Genomic DNA, 25,094 nt, shown 5'->3' on the forward strand with positions numbered 1-25,094 from the left:
CCCATCCCCGAGCGGTGCCCTGGGGGAGGGGGGGGAGCAGGGTCCCCGGGAGCTGTCCCCTCGGCTGCTGGCCCGGGGTCTGTGTCTCTTATGTGTCTCTGTGCCTGTGTCTGTGTGTGTTTGTTGTGGGAGAGAGCCAGAGTGAAAGCCTTCCCAAGTGTAACCTTGGCAACGGCCCTTGGCTGGAGGGGGACAGACAATGAGAAAATGAGAGGAACGCTGGTCAGGCCCACCAGCACCAGCGACTCCTAAAAGGCACAACAGGAGAACGGAGGCAGAATGTGCCCTCTGTGGGGGTCCCCATTCTTGTTCCGCGGGAGAGCCCTGTGCCAGGACTTGGCTGCCTTCTATAAGCAGAGCCCGAGGTGCTCACGGCGCGTGTACACTGTCATTGTCTTTCACAGAGGGGCTCCAGGCCCCTCTCCATTTCCGGATGGCTCTCCCGCAACCCTGAGGAGAGGGGGCCCCAGCCTCCCAGTCCTGAGGCCGCTCGGGGGGCGTGGCCACGGGGCGGCCTGTGGGCGTGGCCAGGCCGGGAGTCCTGCGCGAGTCCAGAGCGCTCCTCCAAGACTGCGCTCCACTCACGGATCCGAGCTACTAGTTTGGACCTTAAACTTCGCTCTTGGAGAAAGATTAAGTCTGAGGTTAGTTGAGAGCCAAGAGGTGGGCAGCAGGCGGGGTTTTAATAAGCCTGCGTTGGGTCGTTGCTTTGCCGAGCTGGGAAAGTCGGTGTAAAGCCGTTGGAGACGGAGCGCGCGTGTGAGCACCGCACGCATCTTCTGGTGGACGGGAGCGGCTCCCTGGGGAGGGTCCCCCGCGTTCGGGCGCTGAGGCGGAGGCTGGGAAGTGCTCCCAAGCCAGGGTTCTACTTGGCCTGCCCGGCGGCTCTGCTCCCAGCGCCGGCCTCGCACGTGAGCGCGGGTCAGGCGTTTCTGGGGAACGGAATGCGGCCTTCAAATCCCTTAACGCTGCTGCTTCTCACTTGGCCACACACAGTGGGATCACATGGGTTTAATGTCGCCAGCTTTTCCCAAGGACATGGAGGTTAACATCCTTGGGTTTACAGACCCAGGCCTAGGCCAGGGTTGGGGGGGGGGGGCACTGCACAGGGGTCCCCAGGGGGCTCTCTGAGCTCCGACTTAGAAAAAGGGCAGTGATTTCGAGGAGGAGAAAATAGGGGCCGTCAGCACTGTGGGCAGCAGCTCTGTCCTGAGTACAAGGCAGTCCGTTGTCACCTGAACCACCTAGGGAAGGCCATCCCTGGGGTTTGCCTGTTGGGTGGGCATGGGGTCTGCTGTCCAGGCCCCAGAGTCAAGGCCAGCGTGGGGCTCTGGAGCCTGGGAGCGTGCATGCATCCGGGATACCAACTCACAGAATTGCTCAGGAGGAGTAAATCTCCCTGGAAACGGCGGAGGCGGGAGGTCTAGGTAAACTCGCTGGACACAAGGAGTCTGCTTGTTATTGCAGATTTAGTTTACAAATTTGGGTGTAGTTGTTCACAATGGGGGTAGGGTGGCGATAAATTAGGAACAGGAGTTTCTGAAGTTGCATTTACCCTGAGGAAATCCAAATGCTGATCCTGTCCTTTGAGTAGATCACAACCCCCTGGGGACTGACTGGCTGATGTCTGAGGACATCAGGAATTATGGGGGAGAGGACGGCTCTGGCTGTCCCTGGAGACCCAGCGGCTCCCACACCTGAGACTCCCAGGACAGGTTTTAAGCTGGAGGCCACCTGGTCAAACGTGAGTTTTGGAAAGATCCCTGAGGCTGGGTGGTAGGGAGCGGCTGGAGAAAGCCACTCTCTAGTCTGTACAGCCAGGGCAGGAGACAGTTGACAGGTGAGGGGTCTTCTAGGTGAGGGTGGGTGGTCAGGGGGCTCCCCGTTTGGGATGGGTGTATCTGGATGGATGGTGGGACCGTCACAGGGCCCCGGGGCAGGGCCAGGAGTGGTCTCAGGACTTGCGGTGCTTTGGAGACATCAAAAGGGACAAGAAATTAGCCAGACACAGTGGCCTGGCCTGCAGAGGGGAAGTTGGGCGTCGCCTGCCCACGGGTGGGTAGTGATTCTGGATTTTGTCTTTGCTGCCGCCCGCAGCACCCCCGGGAAGCGGGCTCCGCTGGCCGGCCACCTCGCAGGGGACCGGGCTCAGCCCTGGGGCTCGTGGTCCCCTGCGCACCCGTGGCCTCCGCGTGGCCACCCTCTGCGCACCGCGCGGGACTAGGAGCAGGCGGAGGACGCGAGGACACTTGTCCCAGCGTACGTGGAGAGCAAAGGACACAGTTTCCAAACTTGCTTAAAGGATGGGCGAAAACCAACAACACCGAGACACAGAAATAGCGAAACGGCCCGACCTGAGGGTCGGGGGCCGCCGCGTCTGGCCGGGCCCCCTGGGGAGGGTGCAGTCGGAGCGCTGGGGGCAAATCCCCACGATTGCCGCTCGTGTCACAGGCTCGCAGGGAGACGCCTCTTTAAAACCAGAGCATCAGGGATCACGAACAATGCTATTTGGTCGAATGTTCCAGAAGTTATTAACCAGTTCACACTTTCGCGAACCCATGGGACTGCAAGGTCTCTGTCCTGGCCGGCAGGGGCTGAGGGTACAGCGCGCCCCTCTGCGCTGCCCTGGGCGCCGACCCGTCTGGCTCTGCGCAAGGCGCAGAGGGGGAAGTTGACCCCGGGCCTGGCCTCCTCCGCCCCCCCGGGCCGCGCCTGCCCCTTCCCTGGGCTCCTCGACTAGAAGGTGTGCATCAGACGCAAAGGACTCAACCACACTCCCGCGGGCACGGCCCCGCCCCTGCACAGGCGGCCCCGCCCTGCACACACTGCGTGCCGCCGCGCAAGTGCAGCCACGATCACGCCCCCGAGGGCGTGACCACGCCCCCGCGGGCACAGCCACGCCCCCAGCCACGCCCACGCCCCCGAAGCAGGCGCAGCCCCACCCCTGGGGACACAGCCATCTGGACAGTTGCCGCTGAGAGCGGGACTTCTGGCGGGAACAGTTTCCCCTGAAGAACATTCGATGAGCAGGGTGTTTTCTCAGGACTTTAGACAGTGTGCACGGAGGGGAGGATTGACTGCGGAGCGATTTCTTTTTAATAAGCGTTTCCACAGCTGCCAGTATACGTTTTCCTTGCTCCCTTTTCATTATTATATTAAGTCGAGCGATTAAAGAGCCCGAAAGGTGGCGTGAGAGCGGGTGGTCAGGTTTGCGAGGAAACCTTCCCACCTGCTGTGCACGGGTCGCCGCCTTCCTGCCGCGGCCCGGACGGTTTGGCTGGCGGCCGTGCGGAAGAAGGCCCCCTGTGCCCGGTGCTAGCTCAGGTGCTACCTGGCTGGGCTGAGGCCACCGCGGGCAGCTTCCCCGGGCCTCTGCCGCCCTCCCGCCCCCGCCGGCTCGTTTGCACCGAACTTGGGCTCGGCCGCGTAAATGCAACAAACCCACCAAGCCCTCCAAACCCCAGATCCGCTCTGCTCGCGGAGCAGTCAGGAAGGGCCGGGGTCTGCATTGTGACACCTCGCTTGGGTCATTCCGCAGGCCCGGAGCAAAGACTGCTGGACCAAGTGGACAGGGCCCTGAGGCAAAACCGCCCCCCCCCCCCGCCCCCGTGCGCTGTACCCAGGCCTCTGGCCACCCCTGCACCCAGTGCTGTCGCCGCCTGAGCGCCCCTACAGCACTCTGCTCTCCCGTGCGGGAGGAGCCCGAGGTGGAGCCGCACCACGTGGCTGGGGTGGAGGAAGGAGGGCCAGTGGCTCTCCCAGACCCCGCGGGGGCGGGCCGGGCGGGGAACAGAGCGGGTGGGTCGCCGGAGCGGCCCGGTGGCCGTGGCCCTTGCAGGACCCGGAGCGGGGGGCGCGCTGCTATAGATGGGTGGGGAAGGAAGCGGAGTCCGAAGACCGACCCTGCTGCGCCCACATGGACGCACTTGGGGCCCGGCGTGAAGACTGGAAGGTTCAGTTGCGTCTGAAACGCCGGCCGCCATCAATCTAGTTGGTGGCAACTTGGTCATTTCGGTTAGAAGGAGGGGCCTGGGCGCAGCCGCGGAGAAGGGCTTGCTGGGTGAAGGGGCTCAGCCCGTTTGTCACCGCTCAGGACCCTCGCGGCGCCTCCTGCTCGGGACTCGGCCGGATGGGCGGTTGGCCGGGGTGCTGGGGGCGTTGTTTCCCGAGGGTGGGCCGTGGGCCGGGATGTTGGGGCCCCCCGCAGGACAGGCCGCGGTCCGGGGTTCTGCATCACTCTGGGAGAGGTGGTGAGCAGGTGAGGCGGAGCATCTGGGACGTGTCTGGAGGAAGCGGATGGGGAAGGCAGGAGAAGGAGCGGGACTTCCGTGGGTGAGCGCGCCCTGGGGCAGCGGGGGTGCCGGGTAGTGCGGGGTGGTTGCGGGTGGGACAACCTCTCCGGCTCGGGGAGGGCTGGGTCCGGACGGAGTTCCCGGGGAACGGCGGAGGGTGGGGCGGGGGCCGTGCCCGACACCCTAGTAGCCGGGAGCGAGAGGGAGGGCGCGGCGGGGCCGCCTGCAGGGAGCCGGGGGAGGGGCCGAGCAGGGTTGCTGGGGACTCTGAGGAGGTCGTTTCCAAACCCGGACGCACCCTTGATGGACGTGTGCTCAGGGAAGACGTGAGCCGGCGGTCCTGAGAGGCTGCGCTGGGAAGGCGGGGAGGCAGCGGCAGGGGGACTCCGGGAGGGGGGAGGCCACGGTTTTGATTTCACGGCAGTTGTGGATTCACACGCAGGCGTGAGAAATGCTACGGACGGAGCCTGTGCGCCCCTCGCCCAGTCTCCCTCGTTGTAACGTCTTGTAAAACTAGGGCACGGTGTCCCCGCCCGGGTTTGCGCCACAGCGAAGTCACCAGCTCCACAGGGACCTCCTGGTTGCCCTTTTATAGCCCACCCCCAGCCCTCTGCCCCGCCCCCTGCTTAATCCCTGGCAGCCACTGATCCCTCCCCATCTCCGCAATTTTGTCGTTTCAAGAGAGCTGTAATTTGGGGACTAAGTTCTCCCCCCACCCCAAGTCAGTACTTGGCCTCTGTAGGTTCATGCGCGCCGCTACGTGTATGAACAGTTTGCACCTCTTCACTGCCGCGTGGGGTTCCGTGGCTCATGGGCGCTGCGGTTCCTTCAAGTGCCCAGCCGCGCCCAGCCAGCTGGGCTGCGCCGGGGGCGGGACTGCCTTGGACAGAGCGGCTGAGACACGTGCGTGGATGCTTCTGTGTGAGCGTAGGTTTCATCTCTCTGCGGTAACTGCCCAGGTTTGGTAGTTAGCTTTAGAGAAGCCGTCCAACTGCCTTTGTCGACAGGATAAACCGAGTCACGGGTTCGGTTCCCGGTCAGGGCACATACAAGACTCGATCAGTGAATGCACCAATAAGTGGAACAATAAATTGATGTTTTTCTCTTTCTCTCAAGTCAATAAATTGAGAAATCCGATCGGGCGTATCTGTATGTCCCTGTTTCTGGGTTCTCTGTTCCAGTGACTCACGTGTCCACGTGTCTGTCGCTGCCCAGGCCTCACACTCCTGGGCATTGCAGCTGTGAAGCGAGTCTGGCAATGGTGTAGGTTGGGTCCTCTCACTGTGTTCTTCTTTTTCCAGGTTGTTTGAGTTATTTTACACCATTTGCTCTTCCATATACATTTTAGAATAACCTTGTTTATATTTACAAAAAATCTTGCTGGAATTTTGATGAACATTGCATTAAGTCTGTATATCCAATTGGGGAGAATTAACATCTTGATTATATCGAGTCTTTCAATCCATGAACACGATTTAGCTCTTTGTTTTTAAATTTAGATCTGTGATTTCTTTTATCATTGTCGTGTAGTTTCCAGTTTATATTTATACTGTCTCATATGCTGGAAATATATACCTAAATATTTAATTATTTTTAGCAATTGTAAAGGATATTGCATTTTTAATTTTGATGTCAAAGTGTTTATTGATAGTAAATGGATATATTGTAGCTTTTAAAAATATTTGTCTTATATTCTATGACCTTGCTGAACTCACATACTAGTTCTATGGGGGTGGGTTTTTTTTTCATAGATTCCTTGGGATTGTTTTTTAATCCTCACCTGAGGACATGCTCACTGATTTTAGAGAGTGGGGGAGGGAGGGAGAGAGAGAGAAACATCAATCCATTTCCTCCTGAATGTGCCTCAACTGGGGACAAAACCCACAACCTTGGTGTGTGCCCTGACTAGGGATTGAACCTGCGACCTTTTAGTTTATGGGAGGATGCTTCAACCAACTGAGCCACACCAGCCAGGGCTTCCATGGGAATTTTTATGCAGACAATCATACCATCCGCAAATTGGGATAGCTTTCTTCCTTTCTGCTCTCTATGCCTTTATTTCCTTTTCTTGCCCTATCACACTGGCTACAAATTCTAGTATGATGAATAAGAGTGGACATCCCTGTCTTGTCCCTGATCTTGGCAGGAAGCCTCACTTTTCTACATTAAGTGTTTTGTTAGTTACAGGGTTTTTGTAGATAGTCCTTATCAAGCTGAGGAAGTTCCCCTATATTTGTTAGAATTTTTGTCATGGGTGTTGAATTTTGTCGAATGCTTTTTCTGCATCAGTTAATATGATTTTTCTTCCTAGCCTGTTAATATGGTAGCATATATTGATTGATGCTTTTAAGATTTTATTTATGAATTTTTAGAGAGAGGGGAAGGGAGGGAGAAAGAAAGGGAGAGAAACATCAATCAGTTGCCTCTTGCACACCCCCAACTGGGGACCTGGCTTGCAGCCCAGACATGTGTCCTGACTGGGAATTGAACCAGCAACCATTTGGTTCACAGGCCAGCACTCAATTCACTGAGCCACACCGGCCAGGGAATTGATGTTTATATGAGCTTTACTGAGATATACTTAATATACCATATAATCCCCTCATTTAAATGGTACAATTCAATGTTTTTTAGCATATTCACTGAATTGTGTGACCATCAGCACTGTCAATTCCAGAACATTTTCACCAACTCAAAACGAAATCCCAGCGGGGCATCCAACCTGTGGTCCCCAGGCCACATGCAGCCCAACACAAAATCATAAATTTACTTAAAACATGATGAGATTTTTTTTGTGTGTGTGTGATTACGTGTCTCAGTGTATTCAATGTGTGGCCCACGGCAACTCCTTTTCCAGTGTGGCCCAGAGGTGCCAAAAGGTTGGACACCCTGCTATTTGTCACTCATTACCCCCAGCCATGCCCCTCTGCCCTGACCCTAGGTAACCACCCGTCTACATTCTGTCTACACAGACTTGTGTAGTCAGCAGATTTTATGTAAAAATGGAATCAGCAATATGTGCTCCTCTGTGACTGGCTTCTTTCACTTAAGTATTCAGTGTTCATCCAGGTCCTGGCACGCATCACTATGCTAATTCCTTTTTATTATAGAATAATAGTCTCTTCCACATTTTATGTATCCATTCACCAGGGGTGGACATTTGAGTTATTTCCACTTATTGAGTATTGTGAGCAAGGAATGCTTCTGTGACTATGAATACAAGTTTCTGTGTGGACATGGTTTTTATTTCTCTTGGGTGTATCCCTAGGAGCGGAATTACTGCTTTGTACGGTAACTCGAACTATTTAACTGTGATGCATTTGTGGATTCGGAACCAGCCATGCATCCTTGGAATCAACTCTACCTGGTTATAGTGTATAATTCTTTTTATGTATTGCTGAATTTCTTTTGCTGATTTTTGCTACAGATTTTTGTACCGTATTCATGTATGATATTGGTCTGTAGGGCTTTTGGTACGGTTTCTAATGTCGGTATCAGGTAATACTGGCCTCATAAAATTAATTGGGAAGGCTTCTTCACCTTTTATTTTTCTAGAAAATATTAGGTGTTAATTCTTCTTTAATGGTTTGGTAGAATTTTCCCTCTGGGCCTGGAGATTTCTTTTTGGGGGAACTTAAAAATTCAAATACAGTCCTGGCTGGTGTGGCTCAGTGGATTGAGTGCTGGCCTGTAAACCAAGCAGTTGGCTGTTCGATTCCCAGTCAGGGCATGTGACTGGGTTGCAGACTGGGTCCCCAGTAGGGGACGTGTGAGAGACAACCACACATTGATGTTTCTCTCTTTATCTACCTCCCTCTCTTCCCCTCTCTAAGAATAAATAAAAATAAAATCCTAAAAACATTCAAATACAATTTACTTAATAGTTTTAGGGTTATTCAAATCATCTGGTTTATAGTGAGTGAGTTGGGCTAATTTTTGCTTTTTGAAGAATTGTATTTTTATCTAACTTGTCAAATATATGTGTAGAGTTGTTTACACTGTACCATTATTATCTTTTTAATGTCTGCAGAGTCTATGGTGACATTGGGTGACATTCTGGTTTTTTTAAAGATTTTATTTATTTTTAGAGAGAGGGGAAGGGAGGGAGAAAGAGAAGGAGAGAAACATCGCTGTGTGGTTGCCTCTGGCACGCCCCTCTACTGGGGACCCGGCCTGCAACCCAGTCACATGCCCTGACTGGGAATCCAACTGGTGGCCCTTTGGTTCGCAGGCCAGCACTCAATCCACTGAGCCACACCAGTTAGGGCAGATACTGTGTTTTATTTTAGGTTTTGCTGGTTCTTATTCTCTTTTCTCTTTGCTAATTGTTCTAGAGGCTGGAGAATTCCACTGATGTTTCCAGGGAAGCAGATCTTTGCTTCATTGATTTTCTCTGTTGTTTTTATGGTTCATTGATTCACCCTTATGTGTATTATTTTCCTATTTCTGCTTGCCTTGGGCTTATTTTGCTCTTTTTCTTCTAGGTTGTTGAAATGAAAGCTTAAATTATTGATTTGAGACCTTTTCTCCTTTCTAATATGCGCATTTAGCTCTATAAATTCCTTTCTGATCCCTGCTTCAGCTGTGCCCCACAAATTGTGATACGCTTTTATTTTAATTCAGTTGAGTATAATGTTGATTTACACAGAGATTTCCTTTTTGACTCCTGGCTTATTGAGAAGGGCACATGGGGAGACCCCCTAAAAACCTGGAATTTAGTTATTAAAAATTGTGTATTTTTTCTTACATGTTTAAACTTGAGTCACCTTCTAAACACTCTCCATTTGATGTAATACACCCATTGAGATGTTTTTCCACTGCTCAAAACAGGTTTTGAACTCGTTGATTTTGATGCCTTTTACTGCTTCTGCCGTTTTTTCTTTTACCTCTTCCACATGGGTAAAATATTTCCCTTTGAGGACTTTTTTCATCCAAGGAAACAAAAAAGAGTTGCTTGGGGAGAGATCAGGTGAACAGGGGTTGGGGCATGGGGGTCATGCTCTTTTTGGTCAAAAACTGCTGAACATTCAGCATGGCGTGGGCAGTCATGTTCATAAATTGCCCACCATGAAATGGGAAATGTGTTGAAAGAGTCTTCAAAAAACTTTCACTGAAGCCAAACGCAGCCTCTCACAACAGCGCCAGCTAGTGCACTGATGCAGATGGGTTCCTAGAACACTCACCTAGTGAGGGAAGCCGGTATTACGTGGGGCCCACCCTCCAGAAGATAATTCTGGTTTTTGGGTTCCCCTTCTTATTGCTGTTTAATTTCCAAGTGTGTGTCTTTCTGTTATTACTATTCTCTAACTTAATCACATTGTGGCTATAGAAAATACTCTATTATTTCAATTCTTTTTTTAATACTCACCAGAGGATATGTTTTATTGATTTTAAAGAATAAAAGAGGGAGGGAGGGAGAGATTAATGTGAGAGAGAAACATAGATTGGTTGCCTCCCATATGCGCCCCAACCGGGGATCGAACCTGCAATCTAGGTATGTACCATGACCAGGAATTGAACCTGAAACGTTTTCATGCATGGGATGATGCTTCAACCACTGAGCCACCTGGTGGCCAGGGCCTTTTAAATTTGTTGAGGTTTGCCCAAGGTGTGGTCTATCTTGGCATATCTTCTGTGGGAACTTAAAAATAATGTTCGGACGTTGTCGGGTGAAATGTTCAATAAATATCAGTCAGATCCTGTTGGTTGATGGTGCTCCCTTGTGCATCCTTGCTGATTCCTGTCTAGTTGTTCTATCAGTTGCTAAGAGAGAAACAAAATCTCTAACTACACTGCTTGTCCCCTTCTCCGTTCTGTTCTGTTAGTTTGGCACGCCCCCTACTGGTTTGGTTTGCAGCTCTGCTGCTTGGTGCACACACATTTAAGATTTCTATTTCTTCTTTTTAGTTTATTGATCCTTTTATCATTATATAATGTCTCTTTCTGTCCCTAGTAATTTTCTTTGCTCTGAAGTTTCCTGTATCTTATATCAATACAGCCACTCACGCGTTCTTTGGATTAATGCTTGAAAGGTATGTCTTTCTCTATCCCTTTACTTTTGCTCCACCTACCTCTAAAAGTGTATAATATGCACTTTCTTCCCCAAATATTTGAGGGGAAAATAAGAATGCACGTTATATATAAGCATAATGATTACCAGTACATACAATGGGTATAATAATACTGTGTATAATGCGTACAAAATGTGGGTGTGCATTATATACAGCGAAATACAATATATATTTTTACAGTGAATTTCTTACAGACTGCACATACTTGACTGATGTTTTTAATACACTCTGCCAATGTCTGTATTTAATCGCTGTATTTAGACCACTTATATTTTAGGGTTGTGGATTACGTGAAGATATTTTACAATTCCATTTTGGTTTATCTATAGTATTTTCTTAAATTATTTATTTATTTATTTTTAGAGAGAGGGGAGGGAGAAAGAGAGGGAGAGAAACATCAATGTGTGGTTGCTTCTTGTGCACCCGCTACTGGGGACCTGGCCCACAACCCAGGCATGTGCCCTGACTGGGAATGGATCTGGCAACCCTTTGATTCGCAGGCTGGCACTCAATCACTGAGCCACACCAGCCAGGGCTATCTATAGTATATTTGAGTGTATCTCTTTTATAGTTTTTTAAAAGTAGTTGCTCTAGGTATCAAATTATAAATACATTACTCATCACACTACTGTTGTCATCATTTTATGTGTTTGAGTAAAATGTAGAAATTACCTTCTTCTACACCTTTTTACTTCCCCATTTGTGCAAAAAATTGTCTGAAGTATTTCCTCTACATATATTGATAACCATACCAGAGACTGTTACAAATTTTGCTCCAAGCATCAAACATAATTAGAAAATTCAAGAGGAGTGGGAAAATGTATTTATCCATAATTTTCCTGTTTCTGTTGTTCTTTTTACTTCCCTGTGCTTCAAAGTGCCTTCTTTTGTCTTTTCTGTTTAGAGAACTTCCTCTAGCTATTCTTTGTGGATAGGTCTGCTGGCAACAAATTCTCTTAGATTTCTGTCATCTAAGAATGTCTTGATTTCCCCTTCGCTCCTGAAGGATATTTTCACTAGGTACAGGATTCTTGGTTGGCAGTTCTTCCCTTTCTTTACTTGAAAAATATTGAGCCACTCCTTCTGGCCTCTGTGGTTTCTGTCACTTGGATTTTTTCCTCCCTCCAGGGGCATTGTCGTTTCTCTCTTGCTGGTTACAAGATTTCTGTGTGTGTGTTTTATTTTAGTTTTTCAGGAGTTTGACCAAGATCATGTCTTGGTGTAGATTTCTTTGGATTCATCTCCTTTGGGATACTCAGTTTCTTAGATCTGCATGTTACGTATTTTGGTAAATTTGGGGAGTTTTCAACCATTATTTCTTCAAATACTTTTTCAGCTACCTACCTTTTTTTCTTTCTTTCTTCCTTAAGGGATTCTGATTACACAAATGTTAGAGCTTCTGTTATATAGTCCTACAGGTTTCTGAGGGTCTGTTTTTCTCTTATTAGGTCATTTTTATTGTTCTGTCTTCTGGGTCAACGATTCTTTACTGTTCCTCCCTTTTGTTGTTCAGCCCATCTATTGTGTTTTTAACTTTGCTATTGTGTTCTTCAGTGTCATTTGGCTCTTTGCAGAAGTTTTCTATTTCCTCATTTGCTCCTGTGTGTTTTTTTATTTCTTGTGGAAGCATTTTAATTTTGGCTGCCTTAAAAATCTGTCGGATAATTTTAATATATCTCATCTTGGTATTACCAGCTATTTTCTATCAAGTGGAGATGTTTGTTTTATTTTTACTGTGACAGGTGATTTTTTAAATTAAAACCTGCATATTTTGAACATTATGAGGATGTAATTCTTTTTTTTTTAATGATTTTTTATTGTTGTTCAAGTACAATTGTCTGTAATAAGGGAAAATAGGGGAAGGACCGTCAAAGAACATTTAACTTTCTTGCTAACAAGGTAATTTTACTTCTATACTTTTGTTTTCTAACAGACATTCAGTAAGAAAAAATTTATAAACTTGTAGTTAAAATTACTTGAATTACCTGTTTATCATTTTAAAGTAAGGCATAAAATTAAGGCTGATTCTGAAACTGAGAGGTAAATATTATCATAATGGTATAGGTTATATATAGTGAAAGGAAGAAGGGAGTTTTTGAGACAATCAGGAAAAAAATGGTACAAGAAGGGCTTTGAAGATGCATTTCCCATGCATTTCTTACTTAAACTTTCGTTTAGCTGGATTTTTCATTCGGCACTCCAGCAGAAGGGCCTGGTACCACCTCACTGCTACCAGATGGGGCTAGAAGTCCACATTCCCCACTGAGCCTCAGTTGACATCACGATGGGGAAGGATTCTCGGTTACTTCTGGGTGGGGGTGGGAGCTCTGGCTCCCCACCGGGCCTCTGCTGCTACCATTCTGCCGGGAGGGAAGGAGGCACCTCGTTACTGCTCCTTGTGTGGCCTCCAGCGACACACATGGGGGGTGACCTCATTGTGGAAAGTTCTAACCCTCCACTTGTCCTCCTCTGACAGCCGCCTCAGCAACTGCGAGCTGGAGGCGGCGTTCATACTCCTTACCTGTGGTCCGCACCTGTATAGGGGAAGGGTAGGGTGTGTGTAGGGAGGAGTGGGACTCAGCATGCAGCAGAGGGGAACGTCCCAGCTCCCTGTCCGCCTTCTCCAATACCGCCCCTCATTATAGCTTGGTGAGGGTGAGGTGTGGATTCTCCACTCAGCCTTTGCTGTCCTGTGTGGATGTGGGTCTTCAGTGTTTGTCTGCGGTAGAGCGGTCGATGGTCTAAAAGTTTCCTAATCTGACAGGCTGCCCCTTTCCCGCTCCTTTCGCGCGAGAGGGCAGGCTTTTGGGGGGGTGTTTGGTCTACCTCTGTTGGAGTTTCCAGAGTGCTGACTTCTCCAGCACTCTGTCTGGGTTACATGAGGTACAATCAGAACCCGGCGACCTCACTGTGGTGTTATTTCTTGGGTCCCTAATTGGTTTGCCTTCTTCTCTCCCCCTTCAGAGTCTTTTTATAGGTGTTTCAAATAAAAGGTCAGATTCTTCACTGTACTTGGCAGGAGGAAGTGGGAAAAAGAGGTCTATTCTTTGTTCCTGGGAACACGAGTCCTGAGATGCATCTTTTAGTCTCTACAGATTTGACAGTACGTTTGCGAGCTTGCGGAATGCTTCAGGAGAAAAGGAGGACAATTGCAGCAATGCAGAGGGAACAGGCGAGAGTGGGCGGGCTCCAGTGCACCCAGTAGGGCTGCGAGCAGGTGTGTCTTTGGAGGCTGGCTGTTTTTTTTCCCATTGCTTCTAGTTTTGTCACTATGTCGGCCCTGGGACAATTTCATCTTCTTCTTTTAAAAATATTTTATCTACTTATTTTTAGAGCAAGGGGAAGGGAGGGAGAAAGAGAGGGAGAGAAACGTCAGTGTGTGGTTGCCTCTCATGTGCCCCCTCCTGGGGACCTGGCCAGCCACCCAGGCATGTGCCCAGACTAGGAATCAAACCAGTGATCCTTTGGTTCACAGGCCTGTGCTCAATCCACTGAGCCACACCAGCCAGGGCCAGTCCTGGGACTCTTGGCTCTTCAGTGTACTCTGATCGTATCTCCGTGTCTGGCCCCAGCTTAGAGCCCTTGGTCCCGCGGTGTTGGGCCAGTGGGAGGCTTTTCTGGGAGCATTGGGGAGGGAGGAAGGGAGAAGCCAGTCCTTCTGCCCATCTCTCCCTGCTTTAGAGGGCATCTCTTCTGGGGCTCCAGCGCCTTCCAGAAAGGCCCACCATGGTTTCTACACTCACCTGCTCCCTCTGCCCCTCAGCCACGGGGGTTGGAGTTTTCCCGCTGCTGCTAATCCCTGACCTCTGGTTAATTTCCCAGCATGTCCAACTCCCACAGAACCAGCTTCTGAAGTGACATACTCAGATCCGTTTCTAGTGCCTTCTCAAGCCCTGGCTGGTTTCATCAGTGAAAAAGGAGGAGGCAACCTCTGTAGTGAAAAGGAGGGAGGAGGTACAGGGTGGGGGCTGAGGAGGGACGTGGAGGAGAGCCAGAGTGGAAGCTGCCTTGGGAGGTGCTGAAGATGCTGGGCAGTGCTGGATGCAGAGGCCAGGCCAGCCCGAGGCTCCCCCACGCATGTCAGCTGCTGCAGTGGTGGCACCGAGCAGGCGGGACAGGACTGTGGTTTCCATGGGTGGCCCCAGGATCCACCCTGCCTGGTGTTTGTGCTGACGTGGGACCCCCTGCCCTTGAGTCCTGAGGGTGGACCCGCTTCCGACCAACAGAGTAGGGCAAGCTTGGCGGATGAGATGTCCGTTCGGGATCGTGTTACGTTGTATAAAATCCTGCCAGTCGACTCGCTCCAGAGACTGTCCTTGTCGTTTGGTGACGTGAGCAGGGGAGACCCCCTGGCACGGAGGCCTGTCGGAGGTGAGGGTGGCTTCTGAGAGCTCAGTGTGGCCCCAGGCTGGCAGCCACCAGGCTGTGGATTCTGCTGACACTGAGCGATCCTCAAAGTGGACTCTTCCCCAGCTGAGCCTGCAACACCTGGCACCACCTCAAGGTCGTGAGCAGAGGAGCCAGTGAGGCCCGTCCCCGTGTCCCTTGACCCACAGGAACTCTGAGATCATCAGTGTGCTGTTTTAAGCTACAAGATTGTGATAATTTGTTGTCAGACACCAGGAGAGCCTGACGGGATGGAACAGGAGATAACGACTGGGGCGTTTGCGGGACCTGGGAATCCCCGCTGGGAAGGGGGCGCAGGGATACATGGGGCATTTGGGTGGGCACCTTGAGAGCCCAGGGTGTCATCTCTACAGGTGTCGCAGCCAAAAAATAACCACAACAGGAGAGAGGCAGGGACAGAGATAGAGACCAAGTGCTAGGATCGAGACCTTGAAAGAACCGAGGAACCAAGCCAGGAAGCGTGTCGGTGTTCGTAGTCATTGGGGCGGGAGGTGTCTTTTGATGGCCTGTCCCCAGGTGGCTGGAGTCTGTGGGGACTCCTAAAGATGGCGGCGGAGAAAGGAGGCGCCTTTCCAGACTCCCAGCAGGTCTGGTGCTATGATTTGTGGGACCCAGTGCAAAATGAACACGTGGGGCCCCTTGTTCAGAAAGCAGTAGAAGGTGCTCCTAACAACACTAAGCTATGAAGCTGCTCTCTCTCTTCCTGTCCCCCTGTTGACTTGTTATCATGTTTTAAAATTGCTATTTAATGTCATTACTCTAAGGAAAGAAAAATTAAAAATTTAAATGATTGCCCTGGTTGGTGAGGCTTGGCTAGTTGGAGTGTTATCCTGTATACCAAAAGGTTGTGGGTTCGATCCCCGGTCAGGGCGTGTAAGGGAGGCAACCAATTGGTGTGTCTCTGTCACATCGATGTTGCTCGCTCTTTCTCATCAATGGATATATCCTCAGGTGAACATTGAAAAAGAATTGAATTCGCTGGCTGGTGTGGTTCAGTGGACTGATCACAGGCCTGTGAACTGAAGGGTCACCAGTTCAATTCCCAGTCAGGGCACACGCCTGGGTTGCTGGCCGGGTCCCCAGTTGGGGGCGTTCGGGAGGCAACCGATGGATGTATCTGTCACACATCGATGATTCTCCCTCTCTCCCTTCCTTGTCTCTAAAAAGAAAATCTCAAAAAAATTAAAAGAATTGAAATTATTAGCATGAATTTTATCATTCATTTTATATGGTGCAACGTCAGTTCAATAAAATGCAACTGTGAGTAGTGACTTGTGTGTGGAATCACAGGACTTGCACGCTTTGCTTTTGCAGCTCACGTGTACGTGGTTTGCTCTTACCAAGGGAAAACCAGCATCGAACTAACTCAGATGTTTTCATTTCTCTTTTGTAATGCAATCACGCTCTACCAACCTCCTGCCTTCTGCCTACGGAAGAATAAATCCTTTTTAACCCGAGCGGTGGCTTACAGCAGGGAGATCGCACAGTAAGGAAGTGGTGAGACTTCCTTGTCCTTAGGGTTTCTTGAGACACCCTTGCCTTTCTGTGCCTACAGCAAATTCTGGCTCCCCTGGAAAGTGTGGCTTCTCCGGCTGGCAGCGCCCCCACTTACTCGGTGGCAGACATGAGCCACTTGTGCCTGCTATGAATTTCTACTCATCCCAGACGCTCGCGAATATGTGACCGGGGGGCATTCGGAGCCCCTGAGTGAATGGGGAGACACGGAGGGGTGGACTCGGGAGCTGTACTCAGTCCACCCACGCGCAGGCGCACTGCTTTCTCACTGTGGCAGCGCCCCCTCAAGCAAAGCTCACAGGGATTCCTGACCGCTCGCTCAGCAACCCGGGACAGCAAACCAGAGGGTCCCAGTCATCTGAGTCTGCTCCACCAGGAGCAAAGTCTTGGAGGCTGGGTCTTTCTGGTTTCTGCTCTATGCGTACAACACATACATTTCAAGAAAAATATCCCAGCATCGGTGTGGCTCAGTGGGTTGAGTGCCCACCTGTGAACCAAGGGTTGTTGGTTCGATTCCCAGTCTGTCTGTCTAGCCCCAAAGCGGGGTGGTGCAGGAAAGGCAACCACACATTGATCTTTCCCTCTCTGTAATACTCTAATACGTTCCGCATCCCCCCCTCCCATACTCTAAGACAAGGTTGTGGGTTCGAGTCCCAATCAGGGCACATAGAAGAATCAACCAATGCGTACATCAGTAAGTGGAAAAACAAATCGATGTTTCTCTTTCTCTCTCATTTTGTTCAGAAGTATCCATTTCCCAAGGTGCAAATCAGTAATTAATAGTGGCTTCTTTTGGCAGACCCTAGTGGGAAGAGCGACAACGGACCATGCGTCTAGAGAAGGAAGGTGGCAGGCTGCCCTCGGGCGCGCTGGAAGTGGAACTACATCAGACGTCCGCTCCCGTGCCAACCGGCCCGGGACTCCCCGCCAGCGCCCGCGGGCCGCAGCCGGGAGGCAGCGGGGCAGAGCCTGGGAGCCCCTACCCCAGTGCGGCAGCTGCGCAGAGCTGCTGGGCGCCTGCGGACCAGGATTTTGGTTCCTTCCTCACGGAGCGGAGGTGAGTTTAAAATGGCTTTATCTCGTAAAATTGGAATTCACAGATATTGGATTCCCTCCCATTTTTTTGTGGGAAAAATTTCCACGTATTATTCCCTGGCCTGTCTTAAATGAATGCTATCTCTAAAATGTGGCTGATGTATGTCCAAAAGATAATAAAAATAAATAAAAATAGAAGAGTTTTAGCATAACGGTTTAGCGTTTTAAGGCATTAAAAGTATTACATGAATTTAAAAGCGTATTGTATCTTAGAACATGTTTTATTCCTATAAATATATCAATTAATCAATTGAATATTGTTTTTATGTTAGAAAAATCTGGATTTACATAAGAAAAATTTTTCATAAACCCATGCAAAAATAATAAATAGACATAAAAGTAGCATCTTGTGAGTGTCTTCGTTACTCTGCAGATCTGGGTGGCCTCGTCGCCTGCTCTGCGCTGTTGTTCAACCAGAATCCTGATCCACGAAGCGACAGTCTGTCATTGCCATCCGCAGAGCACCTCAGAAGTGCGTTCAGTGTGTGCATGGCCCCGCCCCCTGCCCTGGCCGTGGCCCCGCCCCCTGCCCTGGTCCTATCCCCTCCCTTCTCCAGGGTTAGGTGGATCTTGACCTACGGGGGTCCTCTCACCAATGCGCATGCGTATTCACACGGTCCTGGGCGTGTTTATGAATCACTAAATGCTACACGCTCTCGTTTTGCAAACAGTGAAACTGTGACTTGCTCTTTTTCTTCAACCTGTTTTTGAGATTTAGCTATGTGGATAGCTCTAGTTTTTAAAAAATATTTAATGTTGTAATTACAGCTGGCATTCAATATTATATTAGTTTCTGGTTCACAACAAAGTGGTTATACGTTTATATACCTTACACAGTGTTTGCCCCATAAGTCTAGTACCACACAGTTGTTACAATATTACCGACTGTATTTCCTGCGCCGTAATTTATATCCCCGTGACTGTTTTATAATCGCCTATTTGTACTTCTGAGTCCCTTCATCTTTCACTCCAGCCCCCAGCTCTTCTCAGTCTGGAAACCGCGCGTTTGTTCTCAGTGTCCATGAGTGCTTCTGTTTGGCTTGTTTCTTTCTTTTGTTTCTTAGATTCCACATATGAAATCATATGGTGTTTGTCTTTCTCTGTCTGCCTTATTTCACTCAGCACAATACCCTCCAGGTCCATCCACGCTGTTGCAAATGTAAGATTTCATTCTTTTTCTGACTGAGTAATATTCCATTAAATATGTGCACTAATCTTCTTTATCTAGTTGCCTATGGATGGACTCATAGGTTGCGTTCATATCTTGGCTGTTGTTTTCCATGGTGGCTGCCCAGATTTCTAATCCCACCCGCAGTGCACGAGGGTTCGCTTTTCTCCACATCCTTGTCAACACTTCTTTATTGATTTATCATTGGTTCTGACAGGTGTGAAGAGATAATATCTCCTTGTGGCTTTAATGCGTATTTTTCTAATTAGTAACATGGAGCATCTTTTCATATGTCTATTGGTCCTCTGATTTGATTTTGTTAGTAGCTATCTCTTCAGATTTCCTGTTTCTTCCTGATTCAGTCTCGGAGAAGTGTATTATTCTAAAAATTTATCCATTTTTTCCCAATTTGGATAAGAAGGTTGTCCAATTTGTTGGCATATAATTATAGTATTTTAATTTATTTTTAAAAAGATTTTGCTTATCTATTGTTAGAGGGGAAGGGAGAGAGAAGAGAGGGAGAGAAACATCAATGTGTGGTTGCCTCTCAAGCGCCTCCTAGTGGGGACCTGGCTCACAACTCAGGCGTGTGCCCCAACTTGGAATCAACCAGCGACCCTTTGACTAGCAGGCCAGCACTGAATCCACTGAGCCACGCCAGCCAGAGATAGTTGTAGTATTTTAAAAAATAATCCTTTGTATTTCTGTGGTGTTGGTTGTCATTTCAGCTCATTTATTTCTCATTTTATTGATTTGAGCTCTCTCTCTTTCTTCTTCATGAGTCTGACTAAAGGTTTATTAATTTTGTTTATCTTTTCAAAGAACCAGCTTTTGGCTTAAATGATCTTAATTTTTTTTAAGACTATTTCATTCATTTTTGCTCTCATTTTTACTATTTCCTTCTCTCTACTCACTTTGGGCTTTATTTATCTTTTTCTAGTTCCTTCAGGTCTATTGTTGGATTGTTGGTTTTATGTATTTTTTGTTTCTTGAAGTAAGCTCGTATTGCTATGAATTTTCTTCTTAGAGCTGCTGTGGCTGTGTCCCATTGATTTGGGTTTGTTATGTTTTCATTTTAATTTGTCTCAAGGTATATTTTGATTTCCTCCTTGAACTTGACTTTAACAAATTCATTTATATTAGACAGAAGGACCAAAAGGAAGTTAGCAGCTGGTATCTCTAAATTATAGAAGTATATACAATTGTTTTATTTGTTATCCTCTTCATAGTTTTTAAGTTATTACAAATAAATATTGCCCACTTACGCAATTACAAGCACATATGAATTTTGCAAATCTGTACACAGTGTTACTGAGACATGGGGGCATCCATGAGAATTCCAAAAGAGGAACTTTACCAGGCCGACAGTTCACAATGGCAAATGAAGCCTCCCGTGGAAACAAAAAATGAGCCCCCTTGAAATGAGATGGGAAGCTGCCTTTAACTTAGACAGAGTTCCCGCCCAGCTTCCCAATTGGTCCAATTTTATGCAGAAAGCGTTTCCAAATTCACACAGTTCTGATTGGTCCAAATCATGCAATTCTGATTGGTTGGTACCATGCATTCTGAGTGGTTGTTATAGTGGAGCTCTGATGGGTTGGTTTAGGGGGCAAATGAGGATAGAATTCTGCAGTTCTGATTGGATGGGGAGTGGTGTCTCAGTCCACTGGTCTAAGAGGAAACCAGCAGCTCCCTCACAGGAGTTGACTCAGTGGGCAGGAGCCCAACGCAGGAAGTGGAAGCTCAGTCTTTGGCTTTTTCCTGAAATGCAGTGTGTGTGTGTGTGTGAGTGACAGAGATGCCTCCGTCAGCACCGACTGCTGGACTCTGGCTGTGAATTTGGGCTCAGCTGACCACAAGGAGCCCTTCCTGGCAAATATATTTCTCACTGGGGTTCACAGGGGAAAATAGATACTGGTGAACTTTGCTTTGAAAGCACCCAGGCTTAGAGGTGAAGTCAGAAATATCAGTGTGATTTCTTTCTTTCAGAAGGAGAAAAAGGTCAGGAAAAATAGAGATTTCATCAGTATTTTCTACCTTCACTAAGTCATAAAGGAAAATGTAAGCTTTCAGTTCTGAGGACTGCCATTATTCTGTTCTGTTCTGTTCTATTCTATTCTATTCTATTCTATTCTATTCTATTCTATTTTTAAGGTCAAGTCCTTATTTAATACATTTACAGTTTATTTTTGATCTCTCTGATTAGAGAAGATCCTTTATCTTTTTTTAAGACATTGTTGTTCAGTTACAGGTGTCCCACCTTCCCGCCCCCTCCCCAATGGCTCTCCCCTGCCCTGCCCTCCCACCTCCAGCAGTCAACCCCCCCATCCACCCCCTCCACCCCCACTGTCTGTGCCCATGAATCCACTATTCATGTTCCTTGACTTGCCCCTCCCCCTTCTCTGTCCCCCATTACCCCCCTCCCCCATCCCCTCTGGTCACTGTCGGTTTGTTCTTTATTCCCGTGTCTCTGGTTCTGTTTTGCTCATTTGTTTAGTTGATTAGGTTCCACTTAAAGGGGAGATCATATGGTATTTGTCCCTCACCACCTGGTGTATTTCACTTAGCATAATGCTCTCCAGTTCCATCCATGCCGTCATCGAAGGGTAGGAGCTCCTTCTTTCTTCCTGCTGCGTAGAATTCCATTGTGTAAATGTATCATAATTTTTTGATCCACTCATTTGCTGATGGGCACTTAGGTTGCTTCTAGTACTTGGCTATTGTAAATTGTGCTGCTATGAACATTGGGGTGCATAGCTTCTTTTGAATTGGTGGTTCAGGATTCCTAGGGTACAATCCCAGCAGTGGAATTGCTGGGTCAAAAGGCAGTGCCATCTTTAGTTTTTGGAGGAAATTCCATGCCATTTATTTATTGATTGATTTGAGAGAGAGAGACAGATTGATGCATTGTTCCACTCCTTTATGCATTCTTTGGTTGATGCTGGCATGTGCCCTGACTGGAGATCGAACTCGCAACCTTGGCATATGGGGATGATGCTCTGACCAACTGAGCTACGTGGCCAGGACCAAGGACTGCTCTTCCTATTTCCAGACTCTGGAACAAGTGTGTCTTGGGCAATATGGAGTCTTCTCTATCTGCAGTTTGTCGTTCTCCATCCCGTAGGACCGCAGGTCAGAGATCCTGTGAAGAAGCAATAGAAAATAACATCTGGCCTGCGTTGCATTAAGGTTAAATTTGGAACATCCTGAAATCTCTTTGGGAAATTTCCTGGAGAGACTCATTTATATTTTCCGCTCTTTAGAAACATAACTGAATATAACAAAGCTTAGAACCCACTCCCTGTGCGTGTAACTACAGTTATAAAGTACTTGGTGTCCGCGCAATGCAGCAGAAATGTGAAATCATGAAGTCAGCCAGTCGTGACCCCCTCAGAGAAAATAAAAGGTACGTCTGACTTTTCCGCATTTGGAGTTTTCCTCTTTCGCGTCCAGGAGGCGAAGTCTCCGTCCTGAGAACTGGGCCGCCGCTCTGAGCCGGGTGTTGGCATCGCTACCGGTGGCCAAGTGTCCTTGTATGCCCATCATTGATTGAACCGTTTAGAAAAACTTTTTTATTGGAGTTGAAAAGCCAATCTCATGCAAACAAGCTGTGACTACTGGGGTTTAACTCGCTCATTATGAAGTATTTATTAGGAACCTACCGTGAGCGGGCACTCCTGAAGGCACCAGATAAAACGTGGTGGAAACCACATAGCAACCATTCAGCGGGGCACTCAGTCCAATGGAAATCGTATAATCAGTAGCCAAACTCTATCTTTATCTTTTCCATTTACATCTCCTTAGCTAATGCATCAAAAAGGGCTTTGTTCCTCTTTTAATATACATCCTATAGCTGAGAGAATGGAAGCTCAGGGTGGTTAAAGAATGGGAGTGAGGTCAGGTTATAGTCAGCTCTCCCAGAAATGCTATGTAACCCGGGGGCGGGGGGGAGGCAGGAACACCTGGATACTAGTTGATTCATGGAAACATTTTTCTAAATATGCTTGAGGCCCTTTGGATTTGCAGTTATGAGAGATGAAGATTTAAGAGGCCCAACTGAAACCCTGGCTCGTGTGGCTCAGTGGATTGAGCACCAGCCTGCGAACCAAAGGGTCCCTGGATCGATTCCCAGTCAGGGCACATGCCTGGGTTGTGGGCCAGCTTCCCCAGTAGGGGGCACGTGAGAGGCAACCACACATGGATGTTTCTCTTCCTCTCTTTCTCCCTTCCTACTCCTCTCTAAAAAAGTATATAAATAAAATCTTAAAAAAATAAAATCAATAAAAACATATCCTGAGGATTAAAAACAGCCCAACTAAATCTTTGAGCTAGCTAGAGGTGCATTTGGTATGAAACCCCTCTGCTCTCTGTGCCAGTTGGGGCATCCCTATGAGGCAGGGCTCTCCGTCACCTGTGTTCCTGTAGGGAGTGCCCAAGGTGTCCCAGAGGTTTTGCCCAGAGCACACTCGCTGGTCTGGGATGGACACAGCTGGGGGCCCTGGTGCCATTCATCTGTGACAGTGGTCTTACGATCTGTGTCACAAGTTCAATGAGGAAAAGAAAGTGGTTGGAAATATTTTTCTTTATCCCTGACTGGGTAGCTCAGTTGGTTAGAACATCTTCCTGATACGCCAATGTTGTGGGTTTGATTCCCGGTCAAGGCACATACAAGAATCAATGAGTGAATGCATGAATGAGTGGAACAAGAAATCAATGTTTCTCTCTCCCTCCCTTTTCCTCTGTCTCAAAAATTAAAAATTTGTTTCTTCAAAGTTCCACTTGGCTTTGCTTTTATGGTGTGAGTTACTGTTGTTTCCCCAGGTGAGTGTTTCACAGTGTCCACGGCACTGTGTGTGGCCTGGACTCTGTCAGGAAAAGCAACGTACTAGTTTATAAAATGACCTATGAAGGGGAACCCATACAAGCTACCCTCACTGGATGAGTGTTCTAGGAACCCATCTGTACTGGTGTGCCAGCTGGTGGTGTTGTGAGAGGCTGCGTTTGGCTTCAGTGAAGTTTTTTGAAGACTTTCTACACATTTGCCCATTTCACCTGCCCACACCACGCTGAGTGTTCAGCAGTTTTTGACCAAAACAGCGTGTCCCCCGTGGCCTCACTCCGAGTGATTTATTTTTATTTCCCTGGATGAACAAAGTCCTCAAAGGGAAACATTTTGCCGATGTGGAACAGGTGAAACAAAAAATGGCAGAAGCACTAAAAGGCATCAGAATTGATGAGTTCTAAACCTGTTTGGAGCAGTGGGAAAAAGTCTCAGTAGGTGTATTGCATTAAATGGAGAGTAATTTGAAGGTGATTGACGTTTAAGCATGTCAGGATAAATACACAATTTTTTATAAATAAATTCCAGTTCTTTTTGGGTCCCAGTCTTGGCCGGGTGGCTCAGTTGGTTAGAGCGTCGTCCCGATATGCCACGGTTGAGGGTTCGATTCCCGGTCAGGGCACGCACACCAAGCAACCAATGAATGCATCAGTAAGTGGAGCAACAAATCTCTCTCTCTCTTAAATCAATGAGATAAAAAAAGTAAAATGACATATGCCCAGTAATTAGGAATAAAATTTTTCCCTTCAAATTTTCATGAAAAACCAGTTGCTTTTCAATGCCATATGTCCTTCAGGCAACAATGAGGTGAATCCTGGGGGGTGAGGCAGGGGCTGGGTGGAGGTGGGCAAAGGGTGGGGGACAGGGGACATCTGGGGTAGTGTCTACAGTAACAAAGGTGTCCTTTGATAGGGTGACCATTCATGCTGGTGGGCTCTGCTGTGACGGCAGTTACCTCCCTCTGGAATAGCTCATGCTCTGGGTGGTGTGCGGTGGCCCTTCCTCCTGGGGACAGGCCAGCACCGCAGAGGGGCACCCCAAGGGGCCTGAGCCTTTGTTTGTTTTTTTAAAAGATTTTATTTCTTTATTTTTAGAGAATGGGGAAGGAAGGGAGAAAGGGAAACATCAATGTGTGGTTGCCTCTTGTGCGCCCCCTACTGGGGACCTGTCCCGCAGCCCTGGCATGGGCCCTAGACTGAGAACCAGCGACCCTTTGGTTCACAGGCCTGCGCTCAATCCACTGAGCCACACCGGCCAGGGCTGAACCTTTGTTTTGCTTAAGCTGAGGCATCTGGCCCCTGGAGAACCTCTCACCCCCTTCCATTTTTTTATTTTTATTTTAAAAAAATGTATTGATTTTAAAGAGAAAGAGGGGAAGAGAAAGAGAGACACATTGATTTGTTGTTCTACCGACTTATTGATGCATCATTGGTTGATTCTTGTATGTGTCCTGACCGGGAATCGAACCCGTGACCTTGGTGTATCTGGATGGTGCTCTAACCAACCAGGACCCTCATTCATTTCGTTAGGATTCCGCCGGCCCTGACTTCTGCTGCCTGGTGCCCCGAGGGAAGCCATTCGGATATTTTCAATGTGTGATATTTAAAGTATTGTGATCTTAGGAAATAGAGCTTTCTGAGCAGGACAGAGCCCATCAGACAGCGATCGGGCTTGTTGATGGGAAGCTCTGTCTGGAATAACCCACC

The 25,094-nt window shown here is 48.3% G+C and overlaps 1 protein-coding gene across 1 annotated transcript in view; it reads left to right on the plus strand.

Moving 5' to 3' along the window:
• The first annotated feature begins 544 nt into the window (after positions 1-544).
• The window catches only part of OCA2 (OCA2 melanosomal transmembrane protein), a 147,591-nt gene continuing 123,041 nt past the window's right edge, over positions 545-25,094 (plus strand). Inside the window, exons 1-2 of the mRNA XM_024561890.3 lie at positions 545-644; positions 17,085-17,342. Coding sequence (XP_024417658.2) covers positions 17,113-17,342 — 230 coding nt within the window. The 5' untranslated portion in view covers positions 545-644; positions 17,085-17,112. The remainder of the gene's footprint in view (positions 645-17,084; positions 17,343-25,094) is intronic.

The sequence above is a fragment of the Desmodus rotundus genome, chromosome 10 (assembly GCF_022682495.2).
Source record: "Desmodus rotundus isolate HL8 chromosome 10, HLdesRot8A.1, whole genome shotgun sequence".
Classification (NCBI taxonomy): Eukaryota; Metazoa; Chordata; class Mammalia; order Chiroptera; family Phyllostomidae; genus Desmodus; species Desmodus rotundus.